Source organism: Gallinula chloropus (assembly GCF_964237585.1).
Source record: "Gallinula chloropus genome assembly, chromosome: 9".
NCBI classification, from domain to species: Eukaryota; Metazoa; Chordata; class Aves; order Gruiformes; family Rallidae; genus Gallinula; species Gallinula chloropus.
Genome location: NC_140094.1, coordinates 4,380,032 through 4,407,522, shown reverse-complemented (window position 1 = coordinate 4,407,522; position 27,491 = coordinate 4,380,032). Strand labels below are relative to the sequence as shown.

The following is a 27,491-nucleotide window of genomic DNA, read 5'->3' as shown; positions in this document are numbered from 1 at the left end:
CTGATGGGACATGAGCCACCAACGTGCCCTCACAGCCCAGAAGGCCAACAGCATCCCAGGCTGCATCCCAAGGAGTGTGGCCAGCAGATCGAGAGAGAGGATTCTGCCCCTCTGCTCTGCTCTGGGGAGACCCCCCTGCAGCACTGTGTCCAGCTCTGGAGCCCTCAGCACAAGGAGGACATGGGCCTCTTGGAGCAGGTCCAGAGGAGGCCACGAGGATGATCCAAGGGCTGGAGCACCTGTCCTACAAAGACAGGCTGAGAGAGTTGGGTTGTTTAGCCTGGAGAAGAGAAGGCTGCTTCTGAGGAGACCTCTGAGCCCTTTCCAGTCCCTGGAGGGACCTACAGGAAAGCTGGGAAGGGCTGTTTGTAGGGGTGTGGAGCGATGAGATGAGGGGCGATGGGTTTAAACTAAAGCAGGGCAGGGTTAGATGAGACCTGAGGAAGACATTCTTCCCTCTGAGGGTAGTGACACCCTGGCACAGGATGCTCAGAGGTGGAGGCCCCATCCCTGGAGACATTCAAGGTCAGGCAATGCAGTTTGTGATTCTGTGAATGTCAAAAAGCCAAATTTTCTGGTGCCACCTCCAGAAGAACCGTGAGTGCCATAGACCAGTGAGGCACAGCATGCCTCCAAAACAGTGTCCTGAGGAAAACCAGGGTAAAAAAAGAAGAGCAGAGCATTGTGGAGCTGCCTGTGAACACTTGCTGTCTCCGTACATCCTGTTTAAAGGCCTGTCCTTAATAAAACCAACACGACACCCAGGGACAACCTCCCCTACAGGGTCATCTGACAAGAGGAAGGACAAGCCAGCCTGCAAACACTCATTATCAGGCCCCACTCTGAGCCCAGCTCTGGCTGCCCATGCCAACAGCCACCCAGCTGCTCTTGGGTGTTTCTGCTGGGAGATAAGGGGATGCAGCTGCCACAGGGGCTTTATCAGGGACTCGGGGCTGTCACAGGCATAAACGCTGGCTGCTATGTTGGTGGCTGAGGGGAGGGGTCATCTCCTCAGAGTGTGACCCACAGGCATTGGTGGGGGGGGGGGTCACCACCTTGGAGTGTGACCTGCAGGCATCAAGGGGGGGTCACCACCTCGAAGCATGACGCACGGGCATCTTGGGGGTCACCACTTCAGAGCATGACCCACGGGCATTGGGGGGGGGGGGGGGGGGGCACTGCCTTGGAGCATGACCTGCAGGCATTGAGGGGGGTCATCACCTTTGAGCACGACCTGTGGGCACTGGGGGGGGTTACCACCTTGGAGCACGACCTGTGGGCTTTGGGAGGGGGTCATCACCTTTGAGCACGACCTGTGGGCATTGGGAGGGGGGGGGTTTACCACCTTTGGGCACGACCTGTGGGCACTGGGAGGGGTTACCACGTTTGAGTACGACCTGTGGGCACTGGGGGGGGTTACCACCTTGGAGCACGACCTGTGGGTATTGGGGGGGGGTTACCACCTTTGAGCACGACCTGTGGGCATTGGGGGGGGTTACCACCTTGGAGCACGACCTGTGGGTATTGGGGGGGGGTTACCACCTTTGAGCACGACCTGTGGGCATTGGGGGGGGTTACCACCTTGGAGCATGACCTGTGGGCATTGGGGGGGGGGGGTACCACCTCGGAGCACAACCCACAGGCTTGTCTGGCTCTGCCCCGGGGTGAGCGATCCCCTTTCTCGGGAGCATTATTTACACAGGATTGCGGGACACGGATCTCGTCCGGGCTCGCTCGGGCTGGGAACGCTGGAGATGCCCTCCCCCATGAAGAGGAGCTGACCCACGGGTTTCCCTCTACACGATGCTTCGAACATCCCGCGCCGGTCCGGTTCGGACAGCCAGACCCCCGCGGTTTTGGGGCGCTGCCGCTTGTAACCAGCCGGGAGGGACAGGGGTGGGGGGTGGGGGGGCGAGGGGCAGCCCGCCGCGGGGCGCGGAGTGGGGGGGGGTCACAACCCGCTGTGGGCGGGGCCTCGCTGAGGACGGACTGCGCAGCCGCGTGGCATGAGTGAGCGCCGCCATGCTGTACGGCAGGCGCCGCCATGCTGTACGGCAGACGCCGCCATGCTGTACGGCAGACGCCGCCATGCTGTACGGCAGGCGCCGCCATGCTGTACGGCAGGCGCCGCCATGCTGTACGGAAGACGCCGCCATGCTGTACGGCAGGCGCCGCCATGCTGTACGGCAGGCGCCGCCATGCTGTACGGCAGGCGCAGGCGCAGCGGCGCGGTGCCGCCGGAGCGGCGGCGGCCGCTCCGTAAAAGGCGGCGGCGGCGGCGGCGGGGCCAGCCTGGCCCCCTAGGGAGAGGGAGGAGGGCGGGCGGCGCCGCGGGATGGCGGAGGGCGGCGAGCCGGTTGTGAGTCCCGCCCTTGGCACGCTGCTGCGGGGCCGCCTCCTCTCCCGCTGGCCCGGGTCACGCCCTCTTCCCCCCCACCCACCCCCCAGCCATCCATCCATCCATCCATCCTCCCTCCTCCAGGTGCCGGCTCTCCCCGGAGCGCTCGGTGCCGGAGAAGACGCTGCCCCGGAGGTGCCGGCGGGCTGTGCCTCCCTGCATCCCGCTCGCGTGTGGCTGGGGTAGCGGCGGCGTTCACTCTGGAGCCTAACGGTGTCCCTGGGCGCCGGGCGCGCCGGTGCCGCTGCCGCGCCGGGCGCCGCTCCCCCCTGCGCGGCGGCGGCCCCGGGGGCGGCCGGTGTCGCTGGGCTCCCGCGCCGAGCCGGCGGGCTCCGGCCAGTGCCCGCGGCTCCCGTGTTTTCTCTTTCCCAGCTGCGGAGCAGCTGTGAGCCCAGGGAGGGCTGTCCCGGGACGGCGGGTGGCTCACGGGGGAGGTTGGGCACCCAGGTCTTGAGGGGCAGGTTAAGGGTACCTCTCCCTTAGCCGGGGCCCTGCCACTTCTGCCTGCAGATCCTTGAAGACTACCTGCTGGTGGAAGATGCGCCTCTGCTGCAGGAGATGGCTGAGGAGGATGAAGAGCTTGACCTGTACAATGAGATGACTTTTGGGTTAGGTAAGGTCTCAGGGGAACCCCAGGGTTGGGGAGCGCAGCCAGCACTCTCAGTGGGGTGAGGAGGCGGGGAGGAAGGTGTCCTCCTGCCTGGTTAGGACCCAGGGTGGGAGCAGAGTGGGTGCTGCCCGCACCCTCACCCACCCTGAGGTGCTCTCCTTCTCCCCCTCCAAGACCGAGATGCTACTGAGGAGGATGTCACAAAATCCCTGATGCCTCCTGAGATGAGCCCTGAGACAGCTGAAGTGGTGGTGGAAGAGATCGAGGATGGGGAGGAAGCGGGGCCTGAAGTGGCTGAGACACTGGAGGAGCTGGGAGAGCCCCAGGAGGAAGGTGGGATGGAGCTGGAGGTCGAGCAGGTCAGCTCCGAGATGGAGGAAGAAGAGGAGGAGGAGGAACTGCGACCTGAAGAGCATGAGGAAGACCAGCAGCCTTGCGAGGAGCCCAATGACCTGGGAGACCCGGCAGTGATGAGAGCTGTGCAGAGCAAACCCACACTGGAGGTGATGAGAGAGTGGGGAGGGGGGGGATCTGGCCAGGGCTGAGAATGTGCCTGTGACCCCCTCTCTGCCCGCAGAGCCAGGACTCGGCCGTGCTGGATAGCAGGATCAGCGCTTGCTGGGCAGAGTTTGGCAAAGAGGATGTGGTAAAAACATACCCTTCACCCCTGACTAGTGATGGGGCCAAGCTGCCTCTGTGCTGTCCCCTGCCCCTCTTCTCCTCTTGCCCCTTGATGACCATCTCCCCATCTTCCAGCTGCCCATGGATCCTGCAGTGTGGGGCTCCGGCAACATCCCACCCCACCATGTGCTGGAGGTGGGTACCCCCTGGCCTGGACCTTGGGGAGCAGCCAAGGGCTCCCCAGTACCCTGCGTCAGAAGTCACATGGGTGATTTGGGGGGGGAGCAGGGAACCTTGGGAGCCTTGTGTCACATCTGGTGGCTCACAGACATGTCTCTGGGGTGCTGAGGCTGTGAGTGGAGATGCCTACCCAAAGCAGAGCCTGGGTTTGCATTTGGGGGGACGGGGATGCCCGAGCCAGGGGTCCCCATGGGTCCTTTGCTGTTGCAGGGTGGAAGCTCAGCACTGCCCAGAGGCTTTGATTGAGCTGCTTGATGCTGGGGGAGCCAAAACAGCTCCAGCTGGGTCCTGCTCCCATTTTCTGCTGCCTCTTCCCTGCAGGATAAAGCCATCCTCCAGGTCCTGGAGAGGCCCCCACCATCCACCAACATGGCCCTTGACTTCCTCAGCTCCCCCGTGCAGAGGGGCTATGGGGGCTCTCCCCGACTCAAGCGCCCCGACTTCAGACTGATGTCCTCCAAGTCTTTTCCCCAGCACTTTCTCCAGCAGGTGATGTGGGTGGGGTTGTTTTTAGGGAGGGGAGGAGCTGGTGCATCCCCTATTTCCTCTGCCCTCCCCTCCCTGGGAGAGCAGCCTCGAGGACAGGCTTGTCCTGGTGACACCTCCTGCCCTGCAGCCATCCCCGCTGATGCCTTGCTCCCCGTGCTCCCCTCGGCCCTTCACGCCGGCTCACAGACCCTCTCCGCTCTTCGCTTCCAACCAGGTAACACAGAGGGCTGTGAGGAGCTGCTATGGCCCCTCTGGGGTGGCTCTGGGGTGGCAGGGGACAGGGCCTTCCCAAAGCTCTGCTCCACAGTAGCGCCCGAGGCTGACTTTACAGCTCTATCTAATCCCAAGCACCCACCTCTGGCATCCTGTGGCCAGGGAAAGTGGAGCCCACTGGCATGGGATGAATCCCTTCGTCCCAGTGTCCCCCCAGGACCCGTGCTGGGTGCATGATTGGTGTCATGCTGTGGCATGGGTGATAAGCCTGGGGTGTGTGGTCTCTGGTGACACCAGGGTCCCCCTTGCTTGTAGCAGCAGGGTCCTGGGTGGGGGTACACCACCTTCTGTCTTGCTCCACGTGTCCCCTCCATGTGCAGGGGGAGGGTAGCCCCTGCAAGGGTGAGAGCCAAGAGCTGGCAGACCCCACTGGGACCCTTGGTGGGGCAGGGGGAAGGCTCAGGCTGCTTCTCTCTCCCTCCCCAGAGTGCAGGGTTTGCGTCTCCAGCCCGTTTCCGGCCCCCATCGCCCAGCATCAGCAGCTTGCCACAGCCTCTTGCCAAGCACTTTGGTCCCATGTCTCCCTCTGTGGACCCTGCTCTCTTCTTCAGCCCCTCAGCCAGTGGCCAGCTGAACCTCAGGTAAGGGGACAGCTAGTGGAACACCCTGGGTGGGACTGGGGGAGCCCCAGCGAGCAGCCAGCGGTGGGGGGGATGTGTCTTCCCCCTCCAGGGATGGCTCTGGTGCAGGTGCTGAGCCCTCTGATGCCTGTCTGGTCCTCTTTGCAGCCTGCCCAGCCACATGACCCAGCTGCACCCACAGCACCAGCGCATCCTGACCCAGCGGCAGCAGCAAGGCAGGACGGTGCAGAGGTATGGGGGTTCCTGGGGAGCTGTGAGGAGGGGACAGGGGGTGCTCTGGGTAGTCACAGCAGGCTGTGGTCTTCTCCTGTGCCAGTGTGTCCCCCAAGAAGCTGTGGTCCCCTACAGTGGACCCTTACGCGGGGCTGATGATCTCCAAGGAGAAGGACTGGGTCATCAAGGTGGAGATGATCCAGCTGCAGAGCGAGAACATGGATAATGACTACTACTACCAGGTGGGCTCCTGCACCTCAGGGGCTTACTCAGCTCCTCCTCAAAGCTGGGGCTTCATCCCATTGGGAGCCAGAGGGTGCCTGTGGTGCCTCCCTGCTCCCAGCTGTGCCTGGTTGTTACAGACATACTACCACCGGCTGGAGCGCAAGCAGGCGGAGGAGGAGCTGTTCGGTGGGCGCAACAAGCAGGAGACCCCCAAGCTGGTCACACCCTTCATCCAGAAAGTGGAGACATATGACTCTGGTGAGGGACTGGGGTGGGGGGGCAGTGGGGGCGAGGGGGTGCTGAGTGAGGGCTTTTGGGATGTGGTCTCCCTGTATCCCATCTCTCTTGCAGTGGTGCGTATCGCGGGTTCGCTGGGCCAGGTCGCGGTGTCCACCTGCTACAGCCCACGCCGGGCCATCGATGCTGTGCACCATGCCCTCCTGGAGGAGGTAGGTGACGGTGAGCCAGGCTGGGGGGTATCCTGGATGCCTGGGGACACCGCTTCGAAGCTCACAGGCCCTGGAGCAGCCTTAACCAGGAGCTTTAGGAGCTGTTCTCAACCGAGCCTGGGCACCCTCCTCGCTCTGTGTGCTGTCCCCAGTCATGGGATGGGGTGTGTGGTTGGTGCCACCTTGGTGGTGGCAGCTTGTCCCCTGCGGAGGAGCAGGGTGGGGCTGTGGGCACTCGGGGCTGGCTGTGGCCTCCCCATGGGATAGCTTTGTATCCTGAAGCCGCCTCTGATTCCCAGGGAGCAGCTGGCCCAGAGCTCTGCTGGCGGCAGTGTCTGATGCTGGCTGTAACCCTTGTGTCTCCTTCCTTCCCCCCTCCCAAAGGCTGCAGGGAGCCACCGGCTTCGGGCGCTGCACCGGATTGAGAAGGTGAGTGAGCCACGATTTCAGGGCAGGCTGGGACAATGCAGGCACATGGCTCTTGCCTAAAGACCTCTGTTGAGGGGTGATCTGCCTGGTGGGCAGGTGGAGGGTGCCCCCAGCTGCCCCCTCACGCCATGTGGTTGCTTCAGCTGTTCCTGCAGTTGTTGGAAGTGGAGGAGACGCAGCGGAAGGTGTCCCTGGCTCAGGAGAAGCAGGAGCAGCAGCAGCCCTGCTGCCCAGAGCAGAAGAGTCAAGAAGTGGAGCGTATCTACCAAGCCTTGAAAATCAGACCATGCAGCAGCGAAGAGTGAGCCTGTGCCATGGGGAGAGGGCATCAGGGGGCATGTCCTGGTCTTTGCTGGGCTGGGATGGTTGTGGAGGAGTAGTTCTGGGTGATAGCAAGGGTTTGGATTGTGTCCTTTGTCTGTCACCATGGCCTGTGCTGACCTTGCCCCTGAGTCTCGTCCTCCACTGGAGCTGATGCTGGGCCTTCTGGATGGACAGAGAATCTGTGGGTCTGTTGGGATCTGTGCCAATGGAACCTTCGTCCCCAGGGAGGCAGAGGATGAGTTCCTGCAGCTCCTGTGTGTGCGGAAGGGCAAGAAACTCACGGCCCGGCTGCTGCCCCACCTGACCCAGGAGCAAGCGGAGAAGATCCTGCTGACCATCACACACCACCTGCCCTTCCTCATGAAGAAGGATGTCTTGGATGAGGTGAGCACCCCCAGCCAGGGCAGGGGCCTCTGGGGCTGCCCCCTTCCCCCAAGCAGGAGCAATGGTGGAACATCACCCTTGGGCTATGTGGGAAGGGGCCTGTCTTGCTGGGTCCCAGCATGGTCAGGGCAGCTGGTGGGGTTGCCAAGAGCCTCTCTCCTTCCCCAGGGAGGAAGAGAAAGGCCTCCAGGAGGAGGGATTGAAGTGATCTCGGTGGCAGTCCCCTCCTGGGAAGGGGAGTGGTGGCACAGTGTTGGCCCCCCAGGTGTTGGTTGAAGGGTCTGAGATCCCTGCTCTCCCCTCTGCCCTGCCCAGTCTCTCCACCTGCTCTACAGCCCGTTGAAAGAGGTGGTGAGCAGGATGACCTTCAGCAAACTCATCGAGGTCCTCAAGGAGATGACCAGGCCTCTCCCCGAGTCCCCAGAGCTCCCCCTCGCCATGGCCTTGAAGAACCAGGTAGGAGCACAGAGCCACGGGGTGTCCCCAGAGTGTTGCTGCCACCACTCTAGCTGTGACCCTTCATCCTGGTGCTTCCCCACAGTTTGGGATCTCCTTGCTCTACTCCCTGCTGAGCCATGGTGAGAGGCTGCTGTCCTCCGACGCGCCGCTGGAGCTGCGTGGCGAGGACTTCGAGGCATGGTGAGGAGCAGTGGGAAGGGCAGTGCCTGGGCTTTGGCAGCTGGTAGGGTGCTCAACCCCTTCCCTTGGTGCCCCCAGGACAGACATGGTGTTCCTGGTTGCCCGGGAGCTCTCACAGGTGCCCAAGACCTTGCTGGTGGAGCCTCTTTTCTTGCCCAGCAACCTTCTCTCGCTCTTCTGCCGCTACCTGGACAAGCAAACCATCCACCACCTGGAAGCCAAGATGGAGTGAGTATGGCCCAGCACGGCTCCAGGCTCTGCCAGGGATCCCTCAGGTGCCACGGGCAGCGCTGGGAGCTCGCTGCTCCCACCCCTTTGGGTGCTGCCACAGTCTGAGCCCATCCCTGCAGCTTTTAACCCTCCTGGGAGCGAGCCACGGCCGGCCCTGGGTTCTGTGGGATGTCATAGACCTTGCTGGCATGCCCCTGTGATTGGGGAGGGGGTGGAAAGCTGGAGGGGTATCCCACCCCCCCACAGTCCTCCTCCCCACCCCGAGGAATTTAACCAGCAGCTCTGGGGGTGTTGGAACGTGACACCCCAACACTCTGACCTCATCCTTTCCCCCCACAGGTGCTCCCCGCTGCCATCGGAGGCTGTCATGCCATGCTGAGCTCCGGGGGCCAGTGGTGCCGGGAGCGGGCAAGGTCCCCCTGTGCTGGGACTTTTGGGTTTCAAAGCAAACACTTGCCCTGGTGCAGGGCACTCTGGGTGAGCTGGGCACTGGCAGGGCCGGTGCTGACCTGTCCCAGTGCCTGGGAGCACAGCACGGGGAGGCGGGTAACTTCCTTAGGCCTCGGGCCCAGCGGTGGCCGAGTGCCGGATCGCAGTGGGTGTCGAGGCCGGGTCTGCACAGGGGCGCTGGGAGCACCTGGGGGTGGGTGGCTTTTGTGTGTACAGCACTTGAAATAAAACCAAAAGGTGATTTAACGAGCTCTCTGGCTCCCAGGAGCAGCTTCTGCTGTGAGCACACGGTGGTGTCGGAGGCGTCGCCTGGGCACGGAGGTTCCCTGGGGACCTGGGTGTTGGGGGGAAGCTGGAGAAGAAGCAGTAGAGTGGGGGATGTGCAGAGGACCCAAAAGGAGGGATAAAGGGGGATGGAGGACAAGACAACGTGCTCCAAAGCGGGTGGAGGGAAGGGTTGGAGGGTGCCCGTGGTTGCAGAAAGAATGGAGCCCCTGGGGAGAGGGATGGGCTGGAAGAAATGGGATCTGAGGTTGAGGTTAGGACTTGCCCAAAGGGCAAGGAAAGGAAGGACCTGTGTAGGGACAGTAGGGGGCATCTTAAGTGTGGGTGGGTGGGTATGAACCACCTCTCCTCACTGCTGAGCACTCTGGGGCTCATTACTCCAGTGGCAGGGTCATGATGCAGGACCTGGAAGCATCTCAAGGACTTGAACTGACTGTGGCTGCCCTAAGCTGGCCCTCACTTCTGGGGCCGGGGGCATGTTTGGCGTGAGGCCCCTGATCTTGCTGAAGAACTCCTTGTAGCTCCTTGCCTGGCTTCCAGGTTTTTGTTGGTGTTCCCCCTAACCCTACGGTTGTGAGGATGTGACCGGCATGACTGAGCTGTTGGGTGAGGTTTATCTCCACAGCTTATGGAGACCGCTCATGTCTCAGTCCCTGAAATGGGGAGAGGCAGCTGAGAGGCCTGAGTAGGGCTGAGAAGGGATGGGAGATACCACAGGAGTGATGCAGGACCCTGGGGTGGGGGTGAAGGAAGGAAGCACCGACCCAATGGTGACAAAATGCTCTGGTGTAGAAGGTTTGGATGTCTCTGCTGGGCTTTGCTGCAGGGAACAGCGGAGACCTACGCAGGAAAACCCATCTCTCTTGGTTGCTTCTGTCATCTTGATGCCCCTTCTCCTTATCTTGGTGTCCTACAGCCTCAGCCTTGCCTCTGCTCTGGCCACCAGGTTTCCCAAAAGCAGTGTGTTCAAAGCCCTCCCTGCTTGCTCCTCACACCTCACCCACAGAAGGTCCCTCTCTGAGACATCCACATCCATCCCAGGCCACCCACTTAGGAGAGTGATGCTGGCAGGTTGTCATTGAGGTGAAAGCCCCCAGGGTCAAACCCCCTGCAGCAGTCTGGGTGGGGGCCCCATCTGGTGTGGGGACCTGTTTGTGAGCCAAAGGCTTGACCTTGTGCTGCTGCAAACCCTAGGAAGAATTTCTGAGAGGAGGGAGAGAGCAGCTGCCCTTCGTGGGAAGGGAGGAGGATTCCAGAGAGGCCTTCAAGATAACAATAAGCTGTGTTTTGGTTTACAGAGCAAGCTGGGAGGGTTCCTTGCCTGAGGGCCAGGAGGGCCAAGGAAGGAACCACAGACCTAGTGGTGACCAAATGCTCCTGTGTAGAAGGTTTGGATGTCTCTGCTGGGCTTTGCTGCAGGGAACAGCTGAGACCTCAGTAGGAAAACCCATCTCTCTTGGTTGCTCTCCCATAGCTGAGAGAGAAGATAGAGCCCTTCTCTTTTTTCCCCTGGAGAAAGAGATCTCCCTGGGGTGCTGCCTGGTGAATTAATTTGGCTGAAGGGTGGCTGGTGGCCCAAGAACCCTGTCTGGCTTATAGAATCACAGACTGGTCTGGGTTGAAAAGGGACCCCAAGGATCACAGAGCTCCAACCCCCTGCCACAGGCAGGGACACCAACCTCCAGGCCTGGAGCTACACAAGGTTGCCCAGGGCCCCATCCAACCTGGCCTTGAACACCCCCAGGGATGGGGCACCCACCCCCTCTCTGGGCAGCCTGTTCCAGCCCCTCACCACCACTCCCTCTGGAAAGAACTTCCCCCCCAGTATCTCCTCTAACCCTTCCTTCCTTCAGCTTCACCCCATCCCCCTTGTCCTGCCCCTGTCTGCCCTTTAGTGACCTGGTTATCCAGATCTTCTCCCTCCTCCAAAGCAGGCCTGAGTCTCACCTGGCTCTGCTACCCCAGCTTCTCCAGCTGCTACGTGACAGAGCTCTGGCTGCTGGTGCCTGACCCATCACCACTGTGAGTGAGCAACGGGGCCAAGAGCCTCATGGCTGTGGGGTTCATCCTGGCATGTCTGGGAGGGGGTGTGGGTGTTCTGGGCCTGCACAAGGCTCTGTGGGCTGTTGTGAGAGGAACTGAAAGCTGGCAGAGGGAAGGATGAAGGTGGTTTACAGCAGTGTGACCTCTCTGGGGCTCCTCCCCACACAAGGCCCTGTGCCCCACAGGCACCTGTGCCCATCGGTATGGGGTGGGGGGGCAGCTGTCTCAGGTTGAGTGTTGAGGGTGCTGTGGCCACTAAGGTCAGGGAAGTGAGGGGAGCACAGCCCCCTCTGTGTGGGTACTCAAGGGATCGCAGCTGTCAGAGCAGGGGTGGTGAAGGGACCAGAGCTGTCTTGATCGGGGCATCATGATGTCTGGGTCAGGGTATTGAGGAGTGGCAGCCATCTCGGGGGGGGGGGCTTTGGGTCTCAGTTGTGTCCCCACAGCCGAGGGGCCCATGGCCGTCTCAGTTGGGGCAGTAATAGGCCCCCAACCCTCTTGGTTGGTGCAGTGAGGGAGGATGACACCCTGACAGTCTTGCCTGAGCTGTTCAGGCTGGTTGGGTCACTGAAAAGACCACAACCCCCACCCTTGAGTTTTGATGAGACCGTGCCCTTCTTGAGGGGGTCCCTGATGCTGCTGTGGGTGCCTGTGTTGGTGCACTGAGGGGGACACAGCCACCTCCCTTGCCCTTTTGGGGATACTGAGGCCAGCTGCGCTGCTGAGGGGGCGAGGGCCGGTTCTGGGGGGCTGGTCGGGTGACCATGGCCATCCCAGCTGGGGCAGCAAGGGCACTGTGGGCATCCTGGCTGGGGCTCTGAGGGACCTGCATCCCCCCTCGTCAGCGTGCTGAGGGGCTGACGGCTGGTTTGGGGCGCTGGGGACCCCGCATCCCACCTCCCCGGGGCGGTGGGAGCCCCGCATCCCCCCTCCCCCCCCGCTCCGGTCCCCTCAGGCTCGCCCAATGCCCGGGCGGAGGGGGGGGGGGGGGGGACACGCGCGCGCACGCACGCTTCCCCCTCCGCCGGCGCAATGGTACCTTCCCGCCCAGCTCGTGGCCGTTTCCATGGGGACGGAGCGACGCTTGCGAGCCGAGCCGAAGCCGTCGCGCTCATTGGCTCGCCGTGGCAGGGAGGGGCGGGGCGGCCGGCGGCGCCTCCCAATCGGGAGGCCGTCCGCTCCTCCCGCCCCGCCCCCCGGCACCTTAAGGCGGTGGCTTCCGGCGCGGCGGCGGAAGCGCGGCCATGGCGTCGGGCGGCGCCCGCGGCTCCGGCTCCCGCTCCCCGTCCCCGTCCGGGCGCCTGCCCCCGCCCTTCCCCGAGCCCAGCGGCGGCGCTCTGGGGGCGGCCGACAGCGACACGGAGGGCGAGGACATCTTCACCGGCACCGTGAGCGCGGGGTGGGCGGGGCGGGCGGGTCTCGGGGGGCGGACGGTGCCTCCTTAACCCCCCCCCACCCCCCTCCGGGAGCCGGGGGCGTCAACCGCCGGCGCCGTGACCGTGACCCCTCGGCCCTGCCGGAGTCCGGCGGGGGGAAGCTGCCCGCTGCTCGGTACCCCCCCCCTCTCCACCCCCAAACCCCTCTCCAGCACCCCCCGGGTCAGGGCCGGAGTCAGCGGCGCGCCGGCAGCCCGGACGGGGCGGCGGGAGGGGCGAGCCCCGGCTTCTCGTCCCGCCCGCACGGTGCTCGGGCTGGGGAGCGGCCCCGCCGCGCAGGGGTCACCCCCTCTGCGTCCCCCGGCCCGCGGAGGGCAGGCGTGCGGCCGCCTCGGGGACCTGGCGCTGGCGGGGGGGGGGGTCTTGGAGGGTTCAGGGTGCCGCCGCGTCCCCTCCGGAGGCCGAGGTGTGAGCGGCGGGGGGTTCCAGCGCCTTCGCCTGGGCTCTGTCGGTCTCCGGCGCCCGAGTCTCTCGTTGCTGCTGAAGCCGTTTGGCGTTAACTCGTGCCGGCCTTGGCCGCCTCCAGCTCCAGGGTCCGGCCTCCGAGCCAGGGTCTCTGCTGGGGCGGGGGGTGCTGCAGAAGCTTATCTCTCCGGTGGGCTGGCTGCTGGAGTGCTGTGGGGTTGGTTTCTCCAGCTCTGGAAGCTTTGGGATCACCTCGTCCCTTCACGAGGGTCTGGCATCACCCAGGGCTTTTCCCCAGCCTGCTGATGTCTGTGTGGAGACCTCAAGCAGGAGCCTGTGCTAGGGAACACGCTGGGAATGGAGCTGGCCTGGGCAAGCTTGGAGCTGGAGCTCTGGCTCTGTCCCCCTTCTGACCTGGAATTCTGACCTGGAATTCTCATGGCAACCTGGGCATGATGGAGTGGTTGTTCCCTTTGGGAAATAAGGCAGGAAAGTGGGAGCCTGGCCTTGCAAGGGGAAGGGTCCCCTACCTCTGGCTGGTCCTAGGGCACGGCAAGGGCCCTGAACATCTTCAGTGAAGAACTGGGAGGTTCAGTAGGCAGCTCACTGCTTCAGGCTAGAGGCAGCCTCCCAAAACAGTCAAGCCCTGACCGCCACAGGCTTTTCATGCAAATAAAGCATCATCCCCGTCTGTCCTTCCCCCCCCATCCCCCTCCTCTGAAACCAGAGTGAAGCTGCTTATCAGGTGCTGGGTGTTGTGGAAGCAACCCCCACAGCTGATGTTCTGCCCGGCTGCCTGCCCTTGAGCCTCAGCAAAACACTTTCCTGGGATGCTGGGGAGTCTGGCAAGGCTGATCTGCCTGCTTGGGTGCTCGTGTGGGAGCTGGGGATGGATGGATGAGGCTTGCGCCCGATCCACCCGCTTCTGGGTGGCTGCCTGATCAGGGTCCCCTCTAAGGATGCTCTTCTCACACAAGGGGCTTTCTGTTCCTGACCTCAGGAGCTCCTCCCCGGGTGCATGATGGTCAGGGGGTGGCTAAACCAGCCCTCTAAGGCAGCGAGGGTTGTGTCACAGGCTGTGTCATGGCAGATGGAGAAGTAGGAGCTGGGGGTGTGGTGCTTCTGGCACTTCAGAAACCCAGTTTGAGGCGGGCTTGGAGGGCCTGACTGATGGTGGGTGAGGAAATGGCTCCTTCCTGTGTTTTGGGAGCTGGGGAGGTCCTTGGGGAAGCTTCCCAGCCCACCTTGTCTGGGTAGAGGGGGGTTTCTGTACCTGCTCGGAGGGCTCTGGTGGAAGCAGTGTGCCCAGGCAGCCAGGAAAGCCAATGGCATCTTGGCTTGTGTCAGAAATAGTGTGGCCAGTAGGTCTGGGGAAGTAAATGTGCCCCTGGACTGGGCACTGGTGAGGCAGCACCTCGAGTGCTGGGTCCAGTTCTGGGCTCCTCACCATCAGAAGGACATTGAGGTCCTGGAGCAAGTCCAGAGAAGGGCAACTAGGCTGGGGAAGGGGCTGGAGGGCAAATCCTGTGAGGAGCAGCTGAGGGAGCTGGGGGTGTTCAGCCTGGAGAAGAGGAGGCTGAGGGGAGACCTTCTCCCCACCTCCACTGCCCTGCCAGGAGGGTGCAGAGAGGTGGGCGATGGTCTCTTCAGCCAGGGGACAGGAGATGGGACAAGGGGCAATGGGCTCAAGCTGCCCCAGGGCAGGGTCAGCTCAGCTGGGAGGGAAAAGTTCTTCCCTGGCAGAGTTGTGGGGCTGTGGCACAGGCTGCCCAGGGAGGGGCTGAATCACCTTTCCTGGACATGTTCAAAAAAAGGGTGGATGAGGTGCTCAGGGATCTGGTTTAGCTTAGGATGGGATCAGTTGGATTTGATGATCTTCAAAGGTCTTTTCCAACCTTGTGATTCTGTGCAGATCTGAACAAGTCCTGCTCTGAACATCCCTCACATGGGTCACTGGTGGTCACAGCCCTCTCGGGCTTGGTATCAGCCAACGGTTTGTGTACCCAGAGGCTCAGCCCCACCTCAGAGAGGAGCTGTGCTGGCACTGCTTTCCTTTGCCCACAGTGTTTCTGTGCCCAGGAGCCTGTGGGTCCGGGGTTGCTGCTGACAGCACTCGCTCACCAGCCCTCAGAGGGTCCTTGTGCTCTCTGCAGAGGGATTAGGGAAAGGTGGCTGCAGGCTGCTCTGTGCCTGAGCAGCTCGTGCTCCCTTCCCTGCCTGCAGAACGAGCAGCCAGTCAAGGTGCTGACTTCTGTAAGCACAGAAACAGCTCTGCCTGCTGCTCTGCTGGGCAAACCCTGGGACAGGCTTCAAAACACAGAGCCTGTGAGCTCTGGAAAGCCAAAGCATGGTGCCATGTTGGTGCACAGCCTCAACCAGCCCCCCGGGGAAGCTCGGCTCAGCTTGCGGTAGCGGTTGAACTGCCGGTGCCGGTTAAGCCGCTGACGGAGCTCCCGTGGTCCCTGGTGTCTTGCCTTTGGGCAAGCACCTTGCCTTGGACCTGCTCCCAGCTTGGCTTGGCTTTCCCAAGGGATCTCCTTCCCACCTGGCTCGGTGTGGTGGGAGCGCTTGGTCGGTGGGCTGGCGTGTCCCGGTGACCCGTCAGCACCAAAACCAGCTCCAGCGCTTCCCGGTGACGCTCGGCACCGCCGTGCTGGCAGGGATCATGGGCAGGGGGCTGGGGATTGGGGCTGGTTGGGCCTCAGGCCTCTGCTCCTCAGTGTGGAAGGCCTCTCACTCGTGTGCTTGCGATTCTCCGCAGAGCAAGCCCGCGGCGCCCAAGAGGGAGCCGCTTCTCCCTGCGAGCGCCACCTCCCAAGAGAACGGGGTCCGTGTGGAGCAGGACGATCAGGACTTATTTGCAGGTGAGTCTGTATCCATGGGGCGCTTCCTGGGGCTCCCTGAGCTCTTGAGCCTGGAGCAACCGGCTCTTAAGGGTATTTCACAGGTCCTCATCTCCACCTCGCGTTCCCAGCCTGGGAACTGGAAGCACTGGGCTCTGCTGGGGGGGGGGGTCGGAGTAGCCTCCTCCCAATCTGCAGCAGGGTCACGGCCGCAGGGTTAGTTCTTCGGAAGCTGAAGAAGCCAAAGGCTGGAGTTTGTTTTGGTTTTGCTGCCTGAAGCTGGATGGTGGGGTCAGAAGTACCCTCGTTCTCTTCCTTCTCCTCCCTCCATCCCAGTGGGGGAGGCCTCTCCGATCGGGGCATCCCCGTTCCGGAGGAAGGGGTGGTGTAACACCCCTGGGCAGGGGGACGTGAGGAGGGTCCCACCTTTCCCAGCTGCGGTGGGAAGGTCCTTTTGTGGTGGGACTCCAGCAGAGGCATCTTAGAGTCAGTTCCAGAGACCCCTGTGACCAGGTGGGAGCTCTTGGCTCCTCTGGGAGAGGAAGCAGGCTGGGAAGGATCCCCCCTTCCTTCCGGGACGCACACAAACCCAGCTGGGCTTTAGCTGCTCCCAGCTCCTCCGGTGCTCGGGGAGGGGTGATGCCTGGCTCGGTGGCGTTAACCTTCTCCAGGAGGGTTGATCTCACTGCACTGAGTTGTGCTCTTCCTGGTGCCTGCAGGTCTCTTCCCTCTCCTTTTTTGGCTAATTCAGATCATTGTTACTCCCCAAATCCTGGGAGCTTCACCAGAAACCTTGAAACGACCTTTCCAGAAGCAGAGAACTTGACCTTTGGGATCTTCTCTTGACAGATGCCACCGTGGAGCTGTCCCTAGACAGCACACAGACCAACCAGAAGAAGGAGCCAGCAAGAGCGACCCATCCTGCCCCCACCTTAGAAGCAGCAGCCAGCTCTTCTTCCCGAAACCCTTCAAAGACCTATGAGGAGGTGAGAATCACCCTCAGCTTTCCCACTTGCCCACATTTGCTTAATTACAGGCACATGACACGTTTTAAATGACACAATTAACCTAGTTGGGCGTCTGGGTTCGGATCTTGGGCCATCGGTCTGGGACCAGTGGGGCTCACAGGTCAGGTCAGTGATGTTCTTGCCCAAGAACAAATTCCAAAGCCAAAATAGCAAGTGGCTGATGTGGTCCTGGGGGTCTGAGCTCCAGCGTGGCTGCAGGGTGGGACAGCTGCTCTTGTTGGAGCTGTTGAAAGACACGGTCACCGGGGTGAGGTGAGAACCTGAAGTCCCTGAGAGGAGCTCTGCTCTGGCTGCCCAGCTGGGTGGCATGTGGTCTAAATCTGGGTCTTCTCCTGTGGAGAGACTGAAGCTGTTTGGAGAGGGGGAAAGTGGCCCTTTCCTGCCCCAAGCCCAAGAGAGCTGACTCTGGAGTGTCTCCAGTTGGCCTCAGACTGGCTCGGGTGAAGGAGCGATGCAGGAGCCAGGCCTGGATGCCGACCTGAGCAGCGAACAAGGAGCTGTCACCACCAGCTCCTAGACCAAGGGCCACCTGAGGCCAGGCTTGGCCCTGCTTCACTGTGATGCCTGAGTGAGCCTGCAGCCTCCACGGTCCCTCAGAAGCGGCTCTGCAGAGCGGGGGGCGATAGGCACACCCCATTCAGGCTCCATCTGCCCCTTGCTGTCCTGGCTTCCATGCCCAGTGTGGTTTCAGATGAAAGCCAAACCCCCAGTGTAAGAGAACCCCTGGGGAAGGGGCTCACACCAGGCTCCATGGTGATGCCTTGGCACTGGGTGGTTTGTGGGTCCAGCCGTGCGGGTGGTGGCGTTGGGAAGGAAAATGTGATTTGAGGAGATCCTTGTGGTTGGAGATCCTTGGGGTGTGGGTGAGGAGCTATGGAGTAGCCTCAGCCAGGCTGAAGCACGTGAGATGCTCAGAGCTTGGTGGTTTGGGGCTTCTGACGTTCTGTCCCCTGTGTGCTCACTCCAAACAGCTGGAAGAAGAGGAACAAGAAGACAAATTCGAGCTGACCGTGGGAGTGAGCGACCCGGAGAAAGTCGGTGAGTTAACACCCTGTGCCAGTGCCTGGTGCAGCGTGGTTGGGCTTGGCAGCAGGACCAGAGGCGGCTGATCCAGCTTCAAGCCATCTCTGTGAGGACAAGCTCGATCCCAGAGTAGCTTCTCCAAGGCTTCTTCTGACATCTAGAAGCAACAAGTCTCCCCAGGGTGAAGTGCTGATAGGTTGCCAGCAAGCGAGGCAGCTGCAGGTGGCAGGAAAGCAGGGAGCCAGGAGCAGGGGGTTTTTGGGAAGGGGAAAGGTGGTGCTTGCAGAGCTTGGTGTCTGGAACTCTGGGCAGCACTGTCCCATGCACAGGTGGTGGGGAGGAGGCAGAGGAACCACCAGAACCTAAACCCAAGTGTGTTACTCCAAATTTGGGCACCTCTCCCTGGCAGCTCCTCTTGCCAGCGAAGCCAATTCGGCTTCGAACCGAGAGGGTCTCACCCTCTGTTGCAAGTGGGGTTTGGAGGGACTCACCCAGCTACGTGGTGGTCCCTGGGGTGTGGAGAACATCTCATCCCATCCCAGCTGTGTGGAGCTGCCTCAGGCAGCGGCTTGTTCTGGCTCCGTATCCCCGGAGCGGGGCTCTGGGGCGCTTCGCGAGCCAGCGGTAAGTGAAGGGTGGCATCCGCCCTCCGCGGGTGCCCTGCGGTTGGCCTCCCAGGTAAATCCCCTTGCAGAACAAGGGGGTTTCTGTGTTGGCTGGAGGAAGCTGCCCGTGGCGGCTCGGGATCCATCCGCGCGCAGCCGGGGGGCTGCCGGAGCCGCGGCCCCTGAATGGGCCGCTTCATGCGCGGCACAGCCGCCGGATTGTTGCGCGCCGAGCAGATGCGCGGAGCCAGCCCCGAGGGCCCCGGTGGAACAAGAGCCCCATTGTCCCGCTCGGTGGCTTTGGGAAGTCGAAGGAGGGCTGAGCAGCCAGGTCGGGGAAACGCTGAGTGGGTGAGGGCCTGGGGTCCCGCAGTGAGGGACGCCTGCTGTTCTCTGCAGAGGCTGTGGGATCCTGGAGTGGTCAGGGCTGGAAGGGACCTCAAAGCTCATCCAGTCCCACCCTCTGCCATGGGCCGGGACACCTCTCCCCAGCCCAGCCTGCTCCAGGCCCCATCCCACCCGGCCTCGAACACCTCCACGATGGACAATCCACCACCTCCCTGGGCACCCTGTGCCAGGGCCTCACCACCCTCAGAGGGAAGAATTTCTTCCCAATATCCCATCTAAATCTCCCCCTTTCCAATTTAAACCATCCCCCCTCGTCCTGTCACTCCAGGCCCTTCTAAAAAGTCCTTCCCCAGCTTTCCTGGAGCCCCCTCAGGTGGGGGGAGGACTGGGAGGTGCTGTAAGATCTCCCGGGAGCCTTCTCTTCTCCAGGCTGAACCGGCCCAGCTCAGCTCATAGGAGAGCTGCTCCAGCCCCTGATCCTCTTTGCAGCCTCCTCTGGCCCCATTCCAACAGGTCCCTGTCCTTATGTTGGGGACCCCTGAGCTGGACCCAGCACCCCAGGTGGGATCTCAGGAGAGCAGATGGGCAGAATCCCCCCCAGACCTGCTGCCACACTCCATCTGCTGCAGCCCAGGACACGGTTGGCCTTGTGGGCTGCAAGCACGTGCTGTCACCTCGTGTCGAGCTTCTCATGCCCCAGCACCCCAAGTCCTTCCCCACAGGGCTGCTCCAACACAGCATCCCCCAGCCTGTACTGATGGCAAGGATTGTCCCGACCCATGTGCAGGGCCTGGCACTTGGTCTTGTTGAACCTCTTTAGGCTCACATGGGCCCCACTTCTCCAGCTTGTCCAGGTCCCTCTGGGTGACATCCCATCTTTCTTGTGTGTCAGCTGCACCACCCAGCTTGGTGCCATCTGCAGACTTGCTGAAGGTGCAGCTAACCTCACTGGCAGGGTCATTGATGAAGATGTTAAATGATACCAGTCCTGGCACAGACCCCTGAGGGACACCCCTTGTCACAGATCTCCATCTGGAGATCGAGCCATTGACCACTGCCCTCTGGGTGTGACCATCCAGCCAATTCCTTACCCACCAAACAGTCCCCTCATCAAATCCACTGTGCTCCAGTTTAGAGAGGAGGATGCTGGGGGGTGGGGGGGCTGTCTGGAAGGCTTTACAGAACTCCACATAGATCACATCCATCACCCTTCCTCTGTCCACCAATCCCCATCATAGAAAGCCACCAGGTTGGTCAGGCAGGACCTGCCCCCGGTGAAGCTGTGCCCCCAGCAAAGCTGTGCCCCTGGTGAAGCTGTGCCCAAGATTTGGGGTTCCTCCCCAGCCTTGTGATCTAACACCTTGCCTCTCTCTTCCCCAGGGGATGGCATGAACGCCTATGTAGCCTACAAAGTGTCCACACAGGTACGTCTACCCCTCTGCAGGCTCCTGAGGTGGGCTGCTGCTGGTGTTCCACAGCGGGGACCACCTTTTCCTACCCAAGCCCAGGGAGGTCTTAACAGCTCCAGGCATGGGCCCAGGAGCTGTGACCTTCTCCTGCAGCTCAAGGGATGAGCCTGGCTGAGAAACAGCCTTTGAAACTGCTTGGAAAGAGGCTGTTTCTCTGGGTTTTTTCTATTTTCCCATTATTTCTGTATCCGCCAGCCAGCTGCCTCGCTGCAATCCTGGCTGATCCCGGTGCTCAGAGTGACCCACACCCATCTGAGAGCCCCACACACCGGGGCTGGTGCTTTTGTGCTGACAGCAGCATGTGATTAAGCTGATCCAAGCTCTGCTCTCACTGTGGAGCTGCTGCTGCAGCTGGCTCTGTGTCCAGAGCTGGGGCTGGTCACGAGGAATCCTGGCTGCCTCCCTGCTTGGAGCTCTGCAGAACGCCCTTCCCAGCTGTACAGCCGCCGCTGGGCTACACATCCCATGCTCCAAAGCTGATGGATGGGGTGTGAAGGGGACCCATTACCTTCCCCTCCAGCCAAAAGCTGCTGATGGGCCCTGTAGCCTTTAGGTGTGGCCTGAGAGAATCATAGAATCCCAGATTGGTCTGGGTTGGAAGGGACCCCAAGGATCACAGAGCTCCAACCCCCTGCCACAGGCAGGGACACCAACCTCCAGGCCTGGAGCTACACAAGGTTGCCCAGGGCCCCATCCAACCTGGCCTTGAACACCCCCAGGGATGGGGCACCCACCCCCTCTCTGGGCAGCCCCTTCCAGCCCCTCACCACTTCCCTCCAATATCTAATCTAACCCTTCCTTCCTTTAGCTTTAATCCATCCCCCTTGTCCTGCCATTGTCTACCCGTTCCCAGGGGGAGTTGGGATGTTGGGATGAAGCAGCAGGAAGGGCCAGGAGGTGAACTGCTGGGAGGTCAAAGCCTGCTCTGTTCATTCCTCATGCCTAACAGGGCTCAAGCTGCCCCACTTCAGCCCTGGAAGCGAGAGCAGGGCTCAGCACTTCCCTGGCCAAGTCTGATCTGAGTCTTGTCTCTTCCCCACCTCTCACCCCACCCCTCTGTCTCTGCAGACAAGCATGCCCATGTTCAGGAGCAAGCAGTTTTCAGTGAAGAGGAGGTTCAGTGACTTTCTGGGTCTCTATGAGAAGCTGTCGGAGAAACACGCCCAGAACGGCTTCATCGTTCCTCCGCCGCCCGAGAAGAGTCTCATAGGTGCGTGGTGGGGGTGTGGGTGATGGAGCAGGCTCTTCTGATGGTGGGTGCTGCTGGGGAAGCTGCAGAGTGGCTGGGGGGAATGGGGGTGGGAAGATAACCTGGGCTCTGTGGCATGGACAAAACTCTGTGTCCATCCCTGGAGCTCTGGGCTTTCAGAGCCTTGTTTGAGCTCGTCTCCGCTCGACATGTAGTGAAACCTCACCCTCTGCATCCTCACCAAACCTGTTTGCTTGAGTCTGGACCCAGACCCCTTCCAATCTGGCCTCTGCACCCTTTCTACCTGTCAACTGGTGTCAGATAGTAGATGTCAACTTTCCAAGTCACTCTTTGCCCACACAAAGTCTGAATTCCCCTTGGAAAACGCCTCCCCACTGCGCTCCCGCCCCGTGTGCCGAGTTTGAAGTGATAACTCCTGTCTCCTTCCCATGCTAGGAATGACCAAAGTGAAAGTTGGGAAAGAAGATTCCTCCTCTGCAGAGTTCCTGGAGAAGAGACGTGCTGCTCTGGAGAGGTAATGACCCTGAGAGCTGTCCTGAGCCGTGCCAGAGACCCCTGGGAAGGTCAGGCTGGCTGCACGCTCCTCCTGGAGCGAGAAAAGCTGCCCCCTTCCCGACTGGGGCAGCAGGGAGCTGGGAAAGAATCAGTCTCCCCCCTCGAAAACACAGCTGGGGTTTGGTCTGGTCATGTCCAGATGCTGCTGCCAAGGTGTGGAGAAAGCTGGCCTGTCTCAGGAGGCCAAAAACGGGGCTGTTACCTCGATCCCTGCCTAACCTGCACCCTGGCTGTGCTCTGCCTCAGCGGTTAGCACCGAGGTGCTGATGGAGCAGGAGCGGCGCGGCGATGGCTGGGAGCCTGGGTTGCTGCCCCTACAGTAACGCTCTCCTGGCACGTCCCTCTGCACAGGTACCTCCGGAGAGTGGTCAGCCACCCGACCATGCTGCAGGACCCAGACGTCCGGGAGTTCTTGGAAAAGGAGGAGGTCAGGAGCGTGGGGTGGTGTGAGCCGCGTATCCCATGGGAGGAGGGGTCCTGGCCCCGCATTTGGGTGTTACCAGGAGAGCTGATGTGCTCCCCGCTCCTCCGAGGGGAGCAGACCCCCTTAAAGGAGGTTTCCCCGGGGGAAGCCCTGGCTGGAGCAATTCCCAGGGCAGTGCTGGAGGGCTCTGATGTCGGAGTGGATGTGGTGGAAGCGCCTTGCTCAGCAGGGGCGGCTCTGTTGAGGATGGTGCGGAGCGGTTCCCAGTGCCAAGGGACACTGGGAGACGTGTCCCACTGGGGCTTTGGGGGCTTGAGTTACCCAAATCACCTCCTGACGGGTCTGCCTTACCTTGGCCAAGCAGAGCAGACTAATACAGTTCTGATTCTGGTTCAGGAACTCCTCCTTTATTGGAAAACCACTCCGGTTTCGTTAGCAGGCCAAATATTGTAGCGTTGTCACTGTCACCAGTCAGGCAGCGTCTGGCTGGCCCTGTGACAACAGCCACCAGCAGGTTACCCGTGGCAGGGAGGGTGACAAGGGTGATGCCGCTGTGGCGGCTGCTCTCCAGGCTGCTTTTCCCCCCTGACAAGGAGAACTTCTCCTGTTCCTTCCCAGCTGCCACGAGCGGTCGGCACCCAGGCCCTGAGCGGAGCAGGGATACTGAAGATGTTCAACAAAGCTACAGATGCCGTCAGTAAGATGACCATCAAGATGAACGAGTCGGACATAGTGAGTATTTCGGGTGGCTCAGGGCTGCCTTCGCTCCAGAGCTACGCGCTCTCCCCGGCTCAGAGCTGGGGGGTGCAAGGAAAAGCCCCCTGCGGCGGTGCCGCCGCCTGCGCGAGCCAGCTCGGGCTTTCCCCCCTTGCAGTGGTTTGAGGAGAAGCTGCAGGAGGTGGAGTGTGAGGACCAGCGCCTGAGGAAGCTGCACGCTGTGGTCGAGACGCTCGTCAACCACAGGAAAGGTAACGAGCTCCCTACCACCTGCTCAGCCCATCCTTGCACGGTGCCTGGCCGGAGCTTGCCGGTGCGTAGCTGTCCCGGGCGGCACCTTGGAGGTGTGACTGGAAAGGTGTCTTGGTGCTGGCTGACTTTGGCAGCCCCGTGCCTGTCCTCCTGCTCCACTGCTTCCCTTCTCCTCCCTGGCTGGAGTCGCGCAGCATTCCGACTACCACGCCAGGGGTGGTGTTGGTTTTTCCAGCTGGGATTTGGGGGTGTGAAAAAGCAGCTCCTCAGGCTGAACCCTCAGGCTGGGGCTTTATTCCTGGGGCAGATCCCGTGGGTTGACTCTTTCTTCTGTTGCCTAGAATTGGCGTTGAATACAGCCCAGTTTGCCAAGAGCCTGGCCATGCTGGGGAGCTCGGAGGACAACACGGCCCTGTCCCGGGCGCTGTCCCAGCTGGCAGAGGTGGAGGAGAAGATCGAGCAGCTGCACCAGGAACAGGCGAACAACGACTTCTTCCTCCTGGCTGAGCTCCTTGGAGATTACATCCGGCTCCTCTCGGTTGTGAGGGTAAGTGCTCCGTTGGGATGAGCTCCAGGCTGTGCCACTGGTCCTAGTGTCTCCTCTTGAGCCGGATTCCAGCGCAGGGCACAGTGTGGCTCTTGTCTCTCTGGACAGAGGGCAAATGTGCCACTCACCTGGTGGTGGGTGAGCTGGAGCGGTTAGTGGGGAAAGGAGAGGAGGGTGAGGCCTGGCTGTGCTGCTGCTGTTCTCCACGGGGGATGCAGAGCAAGTTCACAGCTTGTAGGTGGCCTCGGTCCTTCCAGAGACGAGGGCTGCAGGGGCAGAGCAGAGCTCAGTGAGCCACCGCTGTGCTCTGTGTTGGGAGGTGCAGTGGGTGCCCCAGGGCAGGACTGCGGCAGTGCTGAAAGTGGTGAGACTGCTCCTGGATGTTCTGGCCAGGAGCTCTGGCATCTCCTTGGACCTCACCTGTCTCTTGGCCCCTCTGTCCTTCCGACCAGGCTGTCAACCATGGCATTCTGCTCTTCTGGCTCCTCCATTAGACTTGTGAACATGGGGGTCTTCCTTGCTCAGGCTGGCAACTTTCCAGCCCTGCCAAAATCATCCAGCCTCTCCTGATGGATGCCCAGGAGCTGCCACGTGCAGGTGGCTCTGTGGGAGCTTGTGGTGGAGATCTGGGGTGGGACAGCAGAGTAGCTGCTTACACTGGCTGCTCTCAGTGCTAAGCTGGGTTTAGATGCTGGGCTTGGGATGCTGCTGGCTCAGGAGGTGGCCTCAGGTTTGTGCTGAACCCCATGTAGCTGCTGAGGGTTTTTCTCCTAGCAGCCCCATCTGGAAGGTGGCCTCCAGGCTGCTCCCCGAGCATGAGTTGGTTGCTGTTGCGGTAGCGGAGGCGGAACGGAGCTCAGTGTCTGCTCCTCCTTTTCCAGGGAGCCTTTGACCAGCGCATGAAGACCTGGCAGCGGTGGCAGGATGCCCAGGCCATGCTGCAGAAGAAGAGGGAGGTGGAGGCCAGGCTGCTCTGGGCCAACAAACCCGACAAGCTGCAGCAGGCCAAGGAGGAGATCTCAGAGGTGGGGAAGAAGGAGGGGATCTCTGAAGGGGCGGGTGTCTGTTGGCAGGTTTGCACTGAGGGTGCTTGGAGGAAGCCCCAGGAGCTGCAGGAGGTCTGGGGATAGGGAGGAGGGGGGAGTGAGAGCTCCTTTGCCCCCCCTCCCCTGCCGACAGCGCGCTTCCTCTCTCCGCAGTGGGAGTCTCGCGTGACGCAGTACGAGAGGGACTTTGAGCGGATCTCTGCTGTCATCCGCAAGGAAGTGATACGGTTTGAGGTAGGTCTGGGCAGCCCCCGGCATGCAGCCCTCCGGCCGTGGCTGGGAGCTCCAGCCTGGGCTCACCACGGGTCACAGGGGCTCCTGACCCCGCTCCAAGTAACAGCAGGTGGCAATGTTGTATATCCGGACATGTGGGAGCGGGGAGAGGGGGGAATTGTTGCCATGGGAGGGGGCTGACGCCTTTTTATCTCGGGGGGAGTTTCCAGTGTCCAGTTCTGGGCTCCCTGGGATAGAAAAGCCAGGGATCTCCTGGAGAGAGTCCAGAGGAGGCTACAGAGATGCTGAAGGGCCTGGAGCATCTGCCCTCTGAGGAAAAGCTGAGTGAGCTGAGACCGTTCAGCCTGGAGAAGAGACTGAGAGGGGATCTGATCAATGGTTATCAATAGCTGAAGGGTGGGACACAGGGGGACATGGGCAGCCTCTTCTCAGTGTCTGTGGGGACAGGACAAGGGGCGATGGCCTCAAGTTGGAGCATAGGAAGTTCCACACCAACATGGGGAAGAACTTTTCCCCAGTGAGGGTGAGGGAGCCCTGGGACAGGCTGCCCAGGGGGTGTGGAGTCTCCTTCTCTGGAGATATTCCAGACCCATCTGGACGCCGACCTGTGTGACCTGTCCTAGGGACCCTGCTCTGGCAGGGGGTTGGACCTGATGGGCTCTGGAGGCCCCTTCCAACCCCTGTGATTCTGTGGATCTGTGATTTCCCTGTGGAGAAATGTGTCCATTAAAACAAGGGTGGATGGGTGGGCTGGGATTCACTGAGCTCGCCCACAGCCAGAGGTGGGTTTCATCCCCAGCAGCTCACGCTGGTTTCAGCCTGGGGCTCCAGGAGGAACAGGAACATCTCGGTGGCTTTTCCTTCCCCACCAAAATAAATAAATAAATAGAAACCCCAGCGGGTGCCAGGGGTTGGTTCATCCCAGCACTCACACCCCCCTTCCCTTGCAGAAAGAGAAATCCAAGGATTTCAGAACCCACGTCACCAAATACCTGGAGACGTTACTCAACTCCCAGCAGCAGGTGAGTGGCCCCCACCCCATCCCACTGCCCACCCTCAGCCCTCCCTGCTGTCCCCCCTCAAAGCTCAGCCCCCACCCCACCTTCCGCCCCCCCTCAAAGCTCAGCCCCCACCCAATTCTGCTGCCCCCCACTCAAAGCTCAGCCCCCACCCAATTCTGCTGCCCCCCACTCAAAGCTCAGCCCCCACCCTGCCTGCCATCCTCCTCAAAGCTCAGCCCCCACCCCATCCTCCTGCCCCCCACTCAAAGCTCAGCCCCCACCCCGCCTGCCACCCCCCTCAACGCTCAGCCCCCACACCATCCTGCTACCCCCCCAGAGCACAGCCCCTACCCCACCTGCTGCTCCCCCTCAAAGCTCAGCCCCCACCCCACTTGCTGTCCCCCCATAAAGCTCAGCTTGATCCCTGTGTGCATCCCACTCAGCTTGATCCCTGTGTGCATCCCACTTCCCCCCTCCCCAGCCACTGGGACAGATAAACCCCACGGGCAGAGGAAATTTAAGCCTTCTGTCCCCCTTGCTGCCCTTTTTTGGGGGGTGAGGGGTTCATACCCCCCGCCAACGGGCTTTTTCCTCCCTCAAAGCTCTTGAACCACCCTGGCAAAGCTCCCGGGCGGCTCCTGACTCTTCTCTTCCCTCTGCAGCTGGTGAAGTACTGGGAAGCCTTCCTCCCCGAAGCCAAGGCCATCTCTTAATTGGGCCGAGCAAACGAGCGTACCTGAACTTTGCCTTTCTGTTGGGTTTTGATACACACGCTGCACCCCTTCCCCTTCCCCGTGCGAGGGCAGAGCCCTGCTGCACCCCTGGGCGCGGGCAGGGGCCTGGCCTGGGCCCAGCCCCGGCCCAGCCCCTCCCCAGCCTCCCCCGACCCGGATATTTTTCATTTAGCGACGTCTATTTTCGTACCGAAGAGAAACGAGTTTCTTGCTTTAAGACCAGACCCGCGGCCGGGGTGGGGGGGAGAGGGGGGTGGAACAGGGTGCAGGGGGGTGGGTGGGGGTTAGGATAACACATAAAATGTCTATTTTTGGGGCTGGGTTTTGGGGCACTAATGATTATCTGACTCCCGCGGGGCCGTCACCCTTCTGTAATAAAACTTCTATCAGGGCAAACAGGCTCCGGCTGCTCGTTGGGGTGGGGAACGTGTACCCGCTCCCTGCACCCCCTCCCTGTACCCCTTCCCTGTACCCCCCCCGCGTCCCCTGGGGGCGGCAGCGGAGCCGCCGGGCTGGGCCTGACCTTGGGCACGGCCCCAGCACCTGTCCCTGCTCCTGATAAGGCCTTGGCTCGCTGCCCTGATGGGCTTTAGGAGCTGCTGGTTTGGGGATGTGAGCTCAGCGGGGCTCCTGGGGGGGGTGGTGTCCCCAAAAAAAGCAGCAGGGAGCCTTTGTGTCCTGGCCCAAGGGGAGAGGGGAAGCTCGTGCTTCACCCCTCTGGATTTGATCA

At 61.5% G+C, this 27,491-nt stretch overlaps 2 protein-coding genes across 2 annotated transcripts; both read left to right on the top strand.

Annotated features, from left to right (window-relative positions):
* Nucleotides 1–2,335: 2,335 nt before the first annotated feature.
* Nucleotides 2,336–8,485, top strand: PATL2 (PAT1 homolog 2; the record flags this gene model as incomplete). Its single annotated transcript, XM_084267844.1, has 19 exons — nt 2,336–2,359; nt 2,909–3,011; nt 3,183–3,511; nt 3,586–3,654; nt 3,765–3,824; nt 4,191–4,358; nt 4,486–4,572; nt 5,058–5,212; nt 5,360–5,443; nt 5,529–5,667; nt 5,788–5,908; nt 6,002–6,099; nt 6,484–6,528; nt 6,672–6,829; nt 7,077–7,236; nt 7,552–7,692; nt 7,778–7,875; nt 7,954–8,103; nt 8,446–8,485. 19 exons carry the CDS (start codon nt 2,336–2,338, stop codon nt 8,483–8,485), a joined length of 2,229 nt encoding a protein of 742 aa, XP_084123970.1.
* Nucleotides 8,486–12,128: 3,643 nt separating this feature from the next.
* On the top strand, nt 12,129–26,992 carry SNX1 (sorting nexin 1; the record flags this gene model as incomplete). The annotated part of the gene is made up of 15 exons (XM_084267777.1): nt 12,129–12,272; nt 15,487–15,589; nt 16,418–16,554; nt 17,568–17,634; nt 19,953–19,996; nt 21,110–21,251; nt 21,687–21,765; nt 22,158–22,233; nt 22,849–22,962; nt 23,105–23,198; nt 23,541–23,746; nt 24,628–24,771; nt 24,946–25,026; nt 25,977–26,048; nt 26,690–26,992. The coding sequence occupies 15 exons, from the start codon at nt 12,129–12,131 to the stop codon at nt 26,738–26,740; spliced, it is 1,554 nt and encodes a 517-aa protein (XP_084123903.1). The 3' UTR covers nt 26,741–26,992.
* Between the last annotated feature and the right edge of the window lie 499 nt (nt 26,993–27,491).